This window comes from Aspergillus sclerotioniger (genome assembly GCF_003184525.1).
Source record: "Aspergillus sclerotioniger CBS 115572 chromosome Unknown BO94scaffold_21, whole genome shotgun sequence".
NCBI lineage: Eukaryota > Fungi > Ascomycota > Eurotiomycetes > Eurotiales > Aspergillaceae > Aspergillus > Aspergillus sclerotioniger.
In genome coordinates, this window is record NW_020291011.1 from 89931 (window position 1) to 103170 (window position 13240).

The 13240-nt window shown below is 51.4% G+C and overlaps 5 protein-coding genes and 1 non-coding gene across 6 annotated transcripts; 2 read left to right on the forward strand and 4 right to left on the reverse strand.

Annotated features, from left to right (window-relative positions):
* Positions 1-443: 443 nt before the first annotated feature.
* BO94DRAFT_t215 lies at positions 444-517 on the forward strand. The gene has a single exon. It is a non-coding gene; the product is annotated as a tRNA-Val (tRNA).
* A 282-nt stretch (positions 518-799) lies between these two features.
* BO94DRAFT_536986 (uncharacterized protein) lies at positions 800-3083 on the forward strand. The gene is made up of 4 exons (XM_025612167.1): positions 800-1784; positions 1828-2257; positions 2301-2589; positions 2637-3083. Exons 1-4 carry the CDS (start codon positions 830-832, stop codon positions 2985-2987), a joined length of 2025 nt encoding a protein of 674 aa, XP_025465368.1. The 5' UTR covers positions 800-829; the 3' UTR covers positions 2988-3083.
* Positions 3084-3134: 51 nt separating this feature from the next.
* BO94DRAFT_625910 (wax synthase family protein) lies at positions 3135-4548 on the reverse strand (the record flags this gene model as incomplete). The annotated part of the gene is made up of 2 exons (XM_025617316.1): positions 3671-4548; positions 3135-3558 (listed from the first exon to the last, which is right to left on the reverse strand). The coding sequence occupies exons 1-2, from the start codon at positions 4528-4530 to the stop codon at positions 3135-3137; spliced, it is 1284 nt and encodes a 427-aa protein (XP_025465369.1). The 5' UTR covers positions 4531-4548.
* A 234-nt stretch (positions 4549-4782) lies between these two features.
* Positions 4783-5571, reverse strand: BO94DRAFT_496269 (uncharacterized protein). The gene has a single exon (XM_025609285.1). It carries the CDS (start codon positions 5456-5458, stop codon positions 4931-4933), a length of 528 nt encoding a protein of 175 aa, XP_025465370.1. The 5' UTR covers positions 5459-5571; the 3' UTR covers positions 4783-4930.
* Positions 5572-6532: 961 nt separating this feature from the next.
* Positions 6533-8147, reverse strand: BO94DRAFT_602028 (glycoside hydrolase family 71 protein; the record flags this gene model as incomplete). The annotated part of the gene is made up of 3 exons (XM_025616404.1): positions 6533-6584; positions 6682-7997; positions 8058-8147. 3 exons carry the CDS (start codon positions 8145-8147, stop codon positions 6533-6535), a joined length of 1458 nt encoding a protein of 485 aa, XP_025465371.1.
* A 1107-nt stretch (positions 8148-9254) lies between these two features.
* BO94DRAFT_470494 (glutamate decarboxylase) lies at positions 9255-10967 on the reverse strand (the record flags this gene model as incomplete). Its single annotated transcript, XM_025608337.1, has 5 exons — positions 9255-9360; positions 9404-9942; positions 9993-10628; positions 10674-10701; positions 10747-10967. 5 exons carry the CDS (start codon positions 10965-10967, stop codon positions 9255-9257), a joined length of 1530 nt encoding a protein of 509 aa, XP_025465372.1.
* Between the last annotated feature and the right edge of the window lie 2273 nt (positions 10968-13240).

Genomic DNA, 13240 nt, shown 5'->3' on the forward strand with positions numbered 1-13240 from the left:
TGCAAATCAGCCTTGGCTGAAATAGCATCTTACAATGGTACATTCTAAGTCTTAGTGTCTTATGTTTTTACTCTCATGTATTAATATCAAATTAACAGAGGACTTTTTACCAAATTTAGACAATGATGGTCGGTTGTTTTTTTTATTTTTTTTCTCTTTCTCCTATGGGACAAAACGCCTTTATTGATCACAAGAGGGCGGAGGGAGGCACTCGCTGGAAATATATATTTCTCCACACAATGAAATCCAACCGGGCGGAATCAGCAACCCAGCCAATTGAGTCTCTTTTCTCTTGGCAAAGAAAAAAAGGCTGTCAGTTACCATTCATGAAGGATTGTCGATCATGACCCTCAACTACAGGACAATGACTAATAGGATTTGAGAGGTAACTGAAACGTTAATTTGCCTCATATAGCAAAGTATTAAGATATCTCCCATCAATTGGCCGGATGGTGTAGTTGGTTATCACGTATCGTTAACACCGATAAGGTCCTGGGATCGAGCCCCAGTCTGGTCATTGTTTTTGTTTTGCTCTGTTCCGCTTCCGCATCGCCCTTCGCAACAGTGCCATCGTACCACCTTACCTTTTGCCATCTTCATCGCCATCGTAACTACAAACTATTCAATTATCCGCCCAGCCAGTGGCATCTACAGAATATCTCTTACTAGCTCGTGTCCCGTTCTGGCAGTAGCTCGTCAGACGATGGTGTCATCCACTCCGAAGCCGAATCCGAATCCGAGCCCGCTCCAACAAACTCCCACCCTCTACGGAGTTTCTACAACATTCACACAACCAACGATTCCGAGAACTCCACCTTGAATCCGAAGTATGCCTCATTTGCGGCGCAAAAATGGCCGAAAGCCAGCCTGTGAAGCCTGTCGCCGCCGCAAGCTAGCCTGCGACCACGAGACCCCCGCCTGTCAGCGGTGTCGCAGACTATCCTTGAAATGCGTCTATCTGGCCAATCCCCTGGCCAAAGCCCGCGCCAGAAGCGCGCCAGAGGGCACACCAGACATTCTAAGTGGCAGCGAAAGCGACCAGGTGGCAACCAAGACCTGTCCGGGCGCACAATCCACCACGCCCATTCTCGAAAGCTCCGCGGAGTACCTGGGACCCACGAGTTTCGCATCCGTGTTTGTGGAGCACAGGGACCGATTCGAAGTAGATCAGGCATTGCGGACTCCGACCGGCGAAGATACCAATGAAGGTGCTCAGTCGCCTGCCCAGGGGAATAATGCGATCACGTCGAGACTGCTTCAATTGGGGGTGCAGATTTTACAGAACTTGCCTGATGAACATACTAGCAATCTGCTATTTGGTCACCAGACCTATATTATGGATGCATGTTTTAGACCGGCATATCGAGTTGCGTTGGATCTGATGTGGGATGAGTATCGAGACGTGTTGAGGTCGCGCACGACCGAGAATTTAATCGGCGCTGCGAAGCGTATCTCAGAGGCTAGCATGACTTCGCTGCCGGCGGAACAGAACCCACGGCGCTGGGTGGAGGCTTTCTCTGGAAGGAGAACGCGCTGGGAGTTGCTGGGGACGCTGTTCACGTACTGGTCGTCCGCGGCGTCGCAGCTGTCGGTGGAGCATGAGTCCATCACCCGGTACTGTCAGCGACACTCTGTCAAGGGGCCCAAGGAATTGATGGTGCATCTGAAACGGTGCGCATCCATCTGCCTGGACCTGTGCAGCCAGCTGGGTGCTATCAACATTCTCTTCGTCCACATGGCGTTTAAGCACAATATCCTCGAGAGCATCGCCAGCGGTGACAAGAGTAAGCCCCCACCCCCAATGGTCTGAACGTCACTGATCAACAGGTCTTTCATGCTGGCGACAACACGGGGATGTCGTCGCCATCACGACATCCATTGGTCTCCACCGGGAACTCTCCACAGATTGGAACGAGGTGTCATTCCAGCACGAGCTGAAGAGACGGATCTACGCGTCGATCTATAATTTTGACAAGGTCATTTCCACCTTCACAGGAAGACCACCGCTACTGACCCGACAATACTCGACGACACAGCTGCCGCTGGAAATAAGCGACGAGGATATCCTCTCGAACCGTCTCTCCGACGCGGTGATCAAGCTGGACTCGAATGGGTGGGACCGCAGCGAAGAGCGGGAATTGTATCCGACGACGGTGCTTCGCGCGCGCACAATGCTAGCGAGGAATCGAGAAGCGCTGCTGGAGGTTCTGGAAACCTCGCAGGACAGCATCACGGAATCTGCTGTAGAGACATGCCTGTACGTTTCCTCCTCGCACCCACGTCCCCTGCTAACAAATCAGCCGACTCAAAACCGAGGCAATGGACATCCAAGCCCAATTCCCCGAGGCTCTCGCTTTCAAACAAGAATACATCGACGACGCCGATATCCCAGGACAATTAATCTTCCTCCGGATTCTCGTTCGACTCGACTACCTTCTCAACCTCTTCATTCTGGAACGTCTTCTAACACGCCACAAAGTCGTCTCCGAACAGGCCTTGATCCACGTCAGCCACGAAATGCTCGACCTGACGCTGAAATACTGGAAACATAAAGACCGATTCAAGAACCACAGCGACTTTTCCTGGCTGGTAAGCCACCCATCCATCCACCCTGCCATTACTAACAGAATCGATATGCCATGTCCTACGCCGTCCCCTGCAGCGGGATCCTCTGTCTCGAACTCCTCCGCCAAGCCACCTCCCCATCGACCTACATGCTCGATCTTCCCCGCTCCGACATCATCCAAAACCTCAGTCTACTCGTCGCATTTCTCGACTGGTTGAAACCATCCAGCTCGGACATCATCGCCAAGGGACAAATCAAGGGGATTCTGCGCCGTTCGCTGGATCGGATTCTCAGTATGCCGGCATCGCTATGCACCCCGACTACAGTGGACGATATGGTATTGCAGAATTGGGTGGGGAATGAGTATCCCCATTTGGATTTGTTAAATACGTTTGCGTGGGTGGATTGGGATGCTGCGTAGCTTGCCCCTGCCCTAATGGTATATTCACCGTGTGCTGTTTGTATTGTAGTCACCCCCCCCGCATCTATACCCATATATCACTCATCATTATAACTCTAAATAAGATATCAACACACCCACCACCCATATCCTACACTCCACCCCCCCTCAAATAACCCACCCCCCAAACCCCAAAAACGGAGACATCATCCTCACCCCATCAGCAAACAACCTTACCAAAATAGGATTGACCCAAACGGGCACACTCCAGAGCATAAACGCCCCCACCCACACAAACCCCACTCCCTTCTTCACCCACATCCCCACATCCCCCAAACCCTTCCCCAAAACTCTCCCCACAGACACCTCAACCAAAACACCCAAAACCTGCAAACTAAAGAACCACAACGCCCCACTCTCAGGAATGCTCACCCCAAACCCAACGTCCATAAGGAGGTGGATTATCCCCGAGACGAAGAAACAGAAGATGAATCTGAAGGGGGTTCGTAATGGGATGGGGATGTGGAGCGATGAGGAGAGGAAATCTGCATTCGAGACGAGGAGAGCGCGGAGGGTTTGGTGCCATGATTTTCTGTCCATATTCATTAGTATTACTAGATGCGTAGGTGGGTATTACCAATAAATAAAACCAGAATTGGATACGAAAAAGATGAGGATGAAGGAAGAGAAGGGATGATACGTACCCCCAAAACCCCCTCAAACACCACCCCTCATTCCAAATCCCCCCCTCAACTGGGGGCCACATCCGCGGCTGATGCAATCCACTTCCCACGAACAACACAGCGAAGAGGGTATACCCCGCTACTATCGTCGCCCGAGCAACGACCCCAAACGAAAGAGTAAACAACACCCTTAAAACAAGATCTCTTTTCCATCCCAGCGTCGCAGAACTAGGATACAGAAACGGGAAAAGAATCTCCCCCGGTTTAGTAGGCAGATGGCTGACTGCGTGGTTGAGGTAGAGGTCTGATGTTTCTATAGTGAATATATGAACGATCCCCACGGAGAAGATAAGTTTCGCGACGGAGGTGACTAAGAAGCGGGTTCTTGTTGGGATGTAACCCGGCTGGTCGGGATTGAAATGTGGCAAGGAGCGGATTTGCCAGGGGGTGTTGATGCGGCGGTAGTTGAATGTGAGGGCGAGGGACCAGATGTATCTTTTGCATAGTGCTAGTGCTAGTGCTAGTCCTGGCCCGGGGTGTGGGAGTGGTTTCGAGGTAGTTGGGTTGGGGTTTGATTTGGAATTGGCATTATATTCTTGTTGTGCTTCGTAAGATGCGCGACTGAGAATAAGCAGGTCAATTGCGTTGAGGACGTTAATCCAGCACATAGCCACGATTGGGGCGCCGAAGCGCGTTCCCGGGAGGTATTTTTGTGCGCTGAGTTGTACCGAGTAGGCGGTTGCGAAGGCGAGGATGGCGGCTGCGTTGCGTAGTGGGGATGAGGCTGATGTGAAGGCCACTGTCGTCGCGGTGATGAGTTGCACGGTGAACCATTGGGTGAGGGGGATGTGCCAGCCCTCTGGGAGGGTGGTGGTGGACATTTTGGTAGTGGTGATGGGATGGGATGGGATGTGAATGGGGAGGAGATATGGATTTTGGAGGTGATGGGGTGGTGGTGAGTCAGCTGAGATGCGGTGGAGCGAGATTCCCCGATGCGGAAAAAGTGAAGGGATTGATTGGTGCAGAATTCTCGTGCAGATGAGGATCGGCGGCTAGTGGTTATCAGTGGGGCGGATGATTTTTACAGGGAATATGGATAGTTTATGGTATAAATAATATAATAAAATGTAAATGTATAATAGTAAGGTGATCAGAAGGCAGTATATACAGTGATCCATCATATCTCGTAGCACGTCACAATCAGTCAAGTCGTTTATAGGGAGGATGTCTTGTGGAAGAAGGTATATGGGCGAGGAAGTGATGAGGTTGCCGATAGGTGTATCAGCTAACCACCCCCGCTTGTAGTGGCCCATACATTGCCCACCGGCGTCGTCCAAACACCACCCGTGGAACATTTCTCAGGCTCTTCTTCGTGCTGCTGGGCTTTTCCGAGTGAGCTGACACGCGGGCCAGCCCGCCTCCCAGCTCTTTCTGGTCCGCTGCGCGACGCTTGACCATCGCCCGCACGGCATTGGTGATCTGCACCCGGATGATAGGCACAGCGGTCGCCTCGGCGGGTGGGTTGCAAGGTGTGATTTCATCGTCATCATCCTCCAACTGGTATGATGCCATCCGGCTGCGCACATCGTGCTGAGCAGCTTCAATCGACCGATTCAAGAGGCGTTGATGAGCTAGACACCGGCGCAGGTCCGGGCTTTTCGTAGAGGTTTCTTTTTGCAACTTGTCGCGGGAGAGGACGGCCATGCGACAGGGAAAAGGAGAGACGGAGCGACGAGCAATTGGAGGGATGCGAGAGTTGGTGCGCGATGCCTGGCGCATCAAGGAAGGGGGAAGTTCGAGACCAGCCATGGTGTTGCTTTCTAACGTGAAGAGAGAAAAGCGAGAAGCAAGTATTATTGCATGAGGGGGTGTGGAAGTTGTGTGTTTGTTGATGTCTTGGTCGAGTTCAGGGCAGGGTCAGGGGAATCTTTATACTGCCCTGGACACGAAACTATCGAGGATTGTCGCGTGGGGTCTAGACCTCGCCACCGTCGGCCCCGATGGCCCGCCCGTGGAGACACCCACAGCTGTCAAACCCTATTAGACGCAGTCTAGCCCGTGCAGGTCAACAAGGGCCCGGCCGAACCCCAGACCAGCAGTTGTGGTGGACCTAGGCCATCGGGGTCGTCGGGGACGCCGTGATGTGGCAAACAGAGTTTGATAGATGCGTCATAGACTTGAACTCGGCCGCTGATGGGTGCATGGAAAGCTCATCCTCAGCAGAATGGGTTGGCATTGATTCCTATTGGTGATGGCAGTGGAATAGACACGGGGAGAAGTCAGTCCTGTCCGATTAGGCAGGTCACAAAGAGCCTCTAGATGATTCTGCACGGATCATACGATATGCATTGTGCTGATTCCCGGATGAGATTACTGCCTACATCCTTTTGACCGAGTGGCAGTGTCACATCCTTGGACATAAACTGGTGAGATGATGGCACATCTCATACAACGAGAATCAGCAAGAGCAGCAAGGCAAGACACATGTAATCTTGCATGTGCAATGATGATCCAACCTAGACCGGTAACTGCACAGCATAGCCTCGTCAGATCTCGCTTATCTGCACCTGCAATAGTAATAGTCCTATCTAATCCCAGGCTGAGGATTCTCCCCGACGACGATCACCACGAGCACATGAAACCTTGCAGGGTTTGAGACGATTAGCTAATGGTCCTCGTCGGCACTCGTCTATCTGACCCATCAGCGTGAAGAAAAACACCCACAGTTCGTGCACGGCCTTCGGGGACCCGAAGCCGACCCAAAAGCTGGACGTCGACTCAATGACCTTCCGCATGCGGAAGCTCTCTTTATCTCTCCCCGTCGGCATCAGCCGCTAATGCCCAGAACCTAATATCTCTCCGTGCCCCTCGAAACAAGCTCATTCATGATTCAGTCCAGTCCAATATATTAGATATTACCGTATTTAGAACACCTCTAACACCAACCATCTATCCAGCTCTACCACCCCACTCATACCACCCACAACACCAACCCCAACCCTAACACCCACCCCGGCCACACTCCGAACCACCCCCTTCTCCCCCCCGACACCAACACTGCAACAGCCCCTGACTTCTCCACCGACGCCCTTGACGTCGTAGCATTCGTCCCATTCGCCATCGCACTCCCAACCCACGCATTCCAATTCGTCAACTTCTCCGGACACTTCGTGGTAATACTCTCCCCATTCATCTGAGCCACAAATCTCCCATCCCTCGACAGGGTCACCACCACCTCGCCCGTCCGATTATCCATGGGCACATGGCCATAATAAACGCCCCTCCCCCCCTGCGGCGTCCCACTCCACCCCACCGACGCATTCCCCCCCCCAATACTAACCTCCACCGTGGCATCCCTCTCCAACAACGCCTCAAAAAACACCGTATCCGTCAACACCTCCCCGGGAGGCATCGTCCTCTGTCCCTGACTAACCGCATTCCCCGTCGTCTGACCCGCCTCACACGCCCACCCCGGCGTCAACCGATACCACACCACCACGCCCTCACTCCCAATCCTCCCTTTCCCACTCCCATTCTTATACTCCCCGATCCTAAACTCCAAGAAATCCCTCCACCCATCATGCGCCATCCCCGCCGCATAATTAAACGGCGCCTGTCCGTAATCAAAAATCCCTAGTTCATTCTCATGCAAAGGACCAATATAATGACTCTCCCCGAAATCATTCCACGTGAGGATCTCCAAAAACTCCGGCTCCAAATCCAACACCTGATCCCAGCGCACAGACCACAGGTCATCACCCTGCCATACCCAATTCTTATGATACCGGACCATATCGGTATAAAACCACGGCGAGACGGGCATAATGTACGGTTTATCCGCGCGCTTCAGGGCGGAAATATACCGTTCATCAGCCGACGTATTCATGGCATCGGAACCATACGGCCACGCATCCCACGACAATAATCCATCCACCACACTATCCTTAACTAGGGATTCCGGCGACTGGGCCGACCAATCCGGAACGAGGAACAAATCCGGTACCTTCTGTTTGATATTCGTCCAGTCGTTGAGGGATTCATAGCCCTCGAAGGTGGAAATGAGTGATTTATTGGTTCCCGGGATTTTGTAGTACGCTGGGTGGGAGGTGTAGTTTTGGAGGATTTTGATGACTTGGTCGGGGGGCCAGTGGCCGTCGCCTGAGTAGTCGAGGGAGAGGAAGAGTTTGAAGTCGAGGGTTGCGGCGACGGTGAAGGCGTCGTTGAGGAGGGCGTAGGTGTTGGAGGGTCCGTAGCCGGTGTTGAGGGCGAAGGCGTCGATAGAGGCTGATTTGGCGGCGGTGAAGTCTCGGTTCCAGTGTTTTTGGGTGAAGTTGGCGCCGTTGTCTAGCTGGGGGGTTGTTAGGGGGGTTTGTTTAGGGGGGAAGGGGTGGGGGGGAGGGGCGCGGACTATGAAGTGGGCGAAGACGTCTTTGGCTTGGACGTGTAGGGTTAAGCCTAGGGTTAAGACCAGGACGGTCAGCCAGATAGGGTTGGCCATGGTGGTGCTGGCTAGGAGGCAGATGACTGGGATCGCTGTCTAGCGAGAGAGAAGAGAAGGATACATAAGTAAAGTCGACAAGCCGGGGAATACGGAGGTCATGTTCAAGTTCATTCTGATTAAGATATGATCTATATTAAGTTCCAACGATAACATCCAACAACCCATATCAGTCAGTAACATCGTAGCGGTCAGTCAAAATCGGAGGATTAGGCTTCAGTACTTGATGGTTGAGTTCAATACTTCAAAGTAAGCTTGCTGTATAGTCGCGAAGCTTAGTGAGATAGGTTAGCTGGCAAAGGACACCCCGGATTGACAGGCCCGTGAGTGGTGGCGCGATTATTGATAGTCAGAGTCTGACTACTGCATTGTCAATCCGACTATTGAATGTCTCGGATGTGATGCATCAGCTGCACTGGCTTGGCCACCCGAGAACTCAAAACCTAACGCGGCCCTCGACGCGGTGAATGCCACCTCGGACCTCCACGGACATGACAGGTCGTCTATCATATTCCCCAACCCGGTCGCGGTCTCGCTTATTTTCTCCAATAATTAGGTGCGATGGGCGAGGCTCGAGGATAGGCTCGGGATGCAGAGTATGTCAGAGTGACCTCAGCGATGGGAGCCTAATCTGCTGCCAAACGAAGCGACGGAATACAAAATGGAATCAAAGTAGGATCTAAAGCATAATGGATGTGTTATACTGCTCTACTCTACTCTACCTACTTCATCGGAGTTACTCCTGAACGGTGGGGTTACAGACCGAGCAACGGGCAAGAGTTCATGCACCGAAGAAGTCCGCCTGCGGGGCCGTGGAGCGCACTACGCGGCCTATCGAATATTCGCTATGGCCCACCGGCCTGCGACGGTTAGGCTATACGTAAGGGGGTAGGGGGTAGGCAGCTGCATTGACAGAGGCACGAGTTGTTGGACTGCCGTCGGTTGATGCGAGTTCCCAACCGACAGGCCACATCCTTGCTGCTTACCGCTGACAGCCTCAAGAGCAAGGGCCCTCGTCTGATGACTTGGCAATGACAAATTCTGATAGCTAATGACATACAAGGTAGAGGGTGTGACCCATCATAGGCAGCTGCAGAGTAAACCGGCTCAACAGACCGCATGCGTTTTCCCCGACTTCCCCTGGAGGGAATGCTGCTCGTTTCCATAGACCGGATGACCTTGGGGTCCGCGCGTGGCATGGGTTTGGATGTAGCTGCTCATGTCAGTTTATGTCCGTCGTCCGGGGGGTCACCTACGTGCTGTACCGCTTGATCATGGTCTCGTCCATCTCCTCCAACGTCTTTAGCGCCAGTCGGATGTCTTCCACCAGCAGGTTGCAGCGATGCAGACTGAAATCCTCGCGCAGCACAATCCGCATCATTTTCAGTTGACTGCTCTTGGGGGCCATGGTATATGCCGGAATCACCCAGCCCCGACGACGGAGCACATGGGCCAGAGCATATTCGTCGTACAGCCGGTCCTCCTGCTCGGGTAATCGGTATGCCACGAGAGGGAGGCCGCGACCACCACCATCACTCATGATGATGAAACCCAGTTTCTGAAGTTCCGCCGCCAGGTAGTCCGAGATCTGCGTGAGGTTGGTCATGATGGATCGAAAGCCGTGTCGTCCCAACCGAATCAGTTGGTAATATTGCCCAATGACGTGGGGGGCGCCCTTGGAAAAGTTCAGCGTGAAGCTGGCCTGCTCGGCGCCCAGATAATTGATGTTGAAGATGAGCTCCTTTGGGAGGTTCTCTGGGGCGCGCCAGAACACCCAGCCGACGCCAGGATAGACCTGTCATGGTCAGCACCGCATCGAGACCAATACGTTGTGATCTGTCTCACCAGGCCATATTTGTGCCCTGAGACGTTGATGGATATGACTTTTTCCAGACGAAAGTCCCACTCCAGCTCGGGGTTGACAAAGGGCACCACAAAGCCGCCGCTGGCCGCGTCGACATGAATCGGGCAGTCGATATTCTTAGCCACCAGCAGGTCATTAATGGCCTTGACATCCTCATACTGTCCGGTATACGTTGTCCCTAGGATAGCACAGATTCCCACCGTGTTCTCGTCGACCAGATCCACCGCCTCTTTGGGGTCAATGACATATCGGGTATCTGTGCAATACACATACTTTTCCTCGACCTCGAAATACCGCGCTGCTTTCTCCCAACAGACCTGCACCGCGCTGTTCATGATGATGTTCGGACGCGACCAGTCCTTCCCAGCTTCCTTGCGCTTATTTTGCCAGCGTTTCTTCATAGCCAGCATGGCGAGCATGATGGCTTCGGAGGATCCGACCGTGGAGGTGCCGATGGCGTCCTGCTCATTGGTGGGGTCGTTGATAGTGGGCGCATGAAACAAGCCAGCGATCATATTGACGCAGCGGTTCTGGATGTGAGCCGTCTGTGGATACTGTTCGTAGTCGATGAAGTTCTTGCTCATGGCGTCGGACATGAGCTGTTGGACTTCATCCTCCTAGGACGAGTCAGTGGGCGCTGGCTTATCTCGACGGCCTCTTACCATGTAGGTGGTGACGAAGCTTGCCAGGCTGCAACGGTCACTTTTGTTCAATCACAGACGAGGGAGGCATTACTTGAGGAGAGGATTTCCATCGAGACTCAACTCATCCTTGATCATCCGGTATGCGACCGAGGCTGGCATCTCGTGCTCTGACATGGTATGCTCGGGCAGCTCTTCAATTGCGTAGCGCGTGCCGTACACGTAAGGTGACACAGCCGCTGCCTGGGCATCGAGTTCCTCACGCTGACGCCGGTGGCCGTGGGATTCTTTGGCGACGGTGGACAGGTGGACCATTCTGAAGTATTTCTTCAGTTCGATAATATTGATGTGTGAACATGGGCAAATCTCACTTCTGATATGAGGGGCTCGCCATGCCGTGGCTTTATAAGGGGTCGCACCGAACCTTGTGGCGGGAATGACCTCACCACCTCCGTATCCGGAACCCCCGGGGGTTGTTGTGAATATTTGTGTAACCTGGGCAATCCTCTTGGTTGGATCGTAAATTGATGCCATGTTGGGGTTGGCATGTGTCTCGGATGGAATTGTCTCATGAGGGGCATGTGTCAAATTGAGCTGGTAGCTGGTGAGAGCTGGAGACTGATTGATGCTTTAACACCATCACCTTCTTTCATTGGCCGGTGCTTGGTCTACAGCGGGCATTAGCAGCCATCAGGCAATAATGATTTTTTGTGTTTACTGCCGGCAGAATGAGTAAGAAGTCTGATTAACGTAATCGGTAAGCGAGCCGCCATTGTAAGCGAGCCGCCACTTGACCGCGTTTTGCCCGCAGTCGAAAAGCTCACTCTATTCAACCCCCAACCATGCCTCCAAAAGCGCGTCAAAATGCTAGAGATCTAGCTGAGCAAGAAGGCAGGATCCTACTAGCAATTACTGCTATAAAAAGCAAGCAAATTACTCAAATTACCAAAGCTGTGAGGGTCTATAATGTCCCACGTTCAACACTACGCGACTGTCTTCATGGAAGTAATTATCGCAAGGAAACACGCGCCAACTCCCATAAAATGACTCAAAATAAAGAGAAATTGCTTATACAATGGATACTATCACTTATTCAACATGGAGCACCTCCCCGACCATCTTATGTATGAGAAATGGCTAATCTTCTTCTTACTGCACGCAACACTACACCCGTTTAATCAGTTAGACAGAAATAGGTTTACAACTTCATCCAACGGCATAATAAAGTAAAGACATACTTTTCTCGTCGATATGACTATCAACACGCTCAATGTGAAGACCCTAAAGTTATAAAGGAGTGGTTTGATCGTATACAAATCACTATAATGCAGCATGGGATTGTACCTGAAGATATCTATAACTTTGATGAGACTGGCTTTGCTATGGGCCTAGTAGTTACTGCTTAGATAGTTACTAGAGCTGATTTTTATAGTAGAACACCTCTCGTACAGCCAGGGAATCGGGAATAGGTTACTTCTATTGAGTGTATTAATGCTTCTGGATGGGCCCTTCCACCATGCCTTATCTTTAAGAGGAAGGTCCATATAGAGGGCTGGTATCAGAGTGATCTACCACACGACTGGAGGATTAAAGTTAGTCCAGCCATTTATACTAGTGATGAAATAAGCCTTCGCTGGCTTAAGAATCTCTTTATTCCTGCAACTACTGGTTGTATGACTGGGAAATACCGTCTTCTAGTTCTTGATGGCCATGGCAGTCATCTAACACCTCAGTTTGACAAGATATATAGTAAGAATAATATAATTCCTATCTGTATGCCTGCTCATTCGTCGTATCTCCTGCAGTCTTTGGATGTTGGCTGTTTTTCACTATTAAAGCATGCATATAGACGCTTAGTGGAAACCAAGATATGCCTCAGGTTTAATCATATTGACAAGCTTGACTTCCTTGAAGCTTTCCCTCAGGCGCGTACAGAGATCTATACTACTAGTAATATCTGCAGTGGTTTCTCTGCTACTGGACTAGTTCCATATAATCCAGAGACGGTGCTTAGCCAGCTGAATATTCAACTGAATACACCTACACTACCTGGCAGTCGGTCAACTAATTCAGTGCCTGAAACACCCTACACCACTAGGCAGTTGGAAAAGCAGGCATCTACAGTGAAAAGAAAGCTTCTTTAAAGACGTGTACGACAGGGAGAACGCTTGCAAAGCCCTATCTCTTCCTTAGAGGTATGATTAGACAAGATTATCAAATACAGCGGGTTAGCTTTAAATAAGGCAGTTCTTGCACGTCAGGAAATTCGTGATTTACGAGCTGCAAATGAGAAACAGCTTCAAAAGAAAAAGAAGTCTACTAAACAGCTTACTGCTGCAGAGGGTCTTTCTATTCAGGAGGGCCAGGAATGATTTCAGCAGGAGAATCAGGTCTTTGAAGCTCAAGATACTGTATCTAGAGATTCAGGGCTTCCTGCAGTTGGACCACGCGTACGCGCGCCACTGCAGTGTTCTAATTATCATATTCAGGGGCATACTAGGGTTAGATGTCCTAATCCACCTAGTATTTAGTTTTATATAGAAATGCAATTGTTTTGTTAGCAAAAAGGCGCTTGAATGTCACCTAGT

What these genes read in the sequence shown, in the direction of transcription:
- BO94DRAFT_536986 (XM_025612167.1), top strand. Translation starts at nt 830, where the DNA reads ATGCCTCATTTGCGGCGCAAAAATGGCCGAAAGCCAGCCTGTGAAGCC. An exon ending in CATCGCCAGCGGTGACAAGA is followed by an intron (nt 1,785 to 1,827) that starts GTAAGCCCCCAC and finishes ACTGATCAACAG; the next exon opens with GTCTTTCATGCTGGCGACAA. An exon ending in TCTGCTGTAGAGACATGCCT is followed by an intron (nt 2,258 to 2,300) that starts GTACGTTTCCTC and finishes CTAACAAATCAG; the next exon opens with CCGACTCAAAACCGAGGCAA.
- BO94DRAFT_496269 (XM_025609285.1), bottom strand. Translation starts at nt 5,458, where the DNA reads ATGGCTGGTCTCGAACTTCCCCCTTCCTTGATGCGCCAGGCATCGCGC.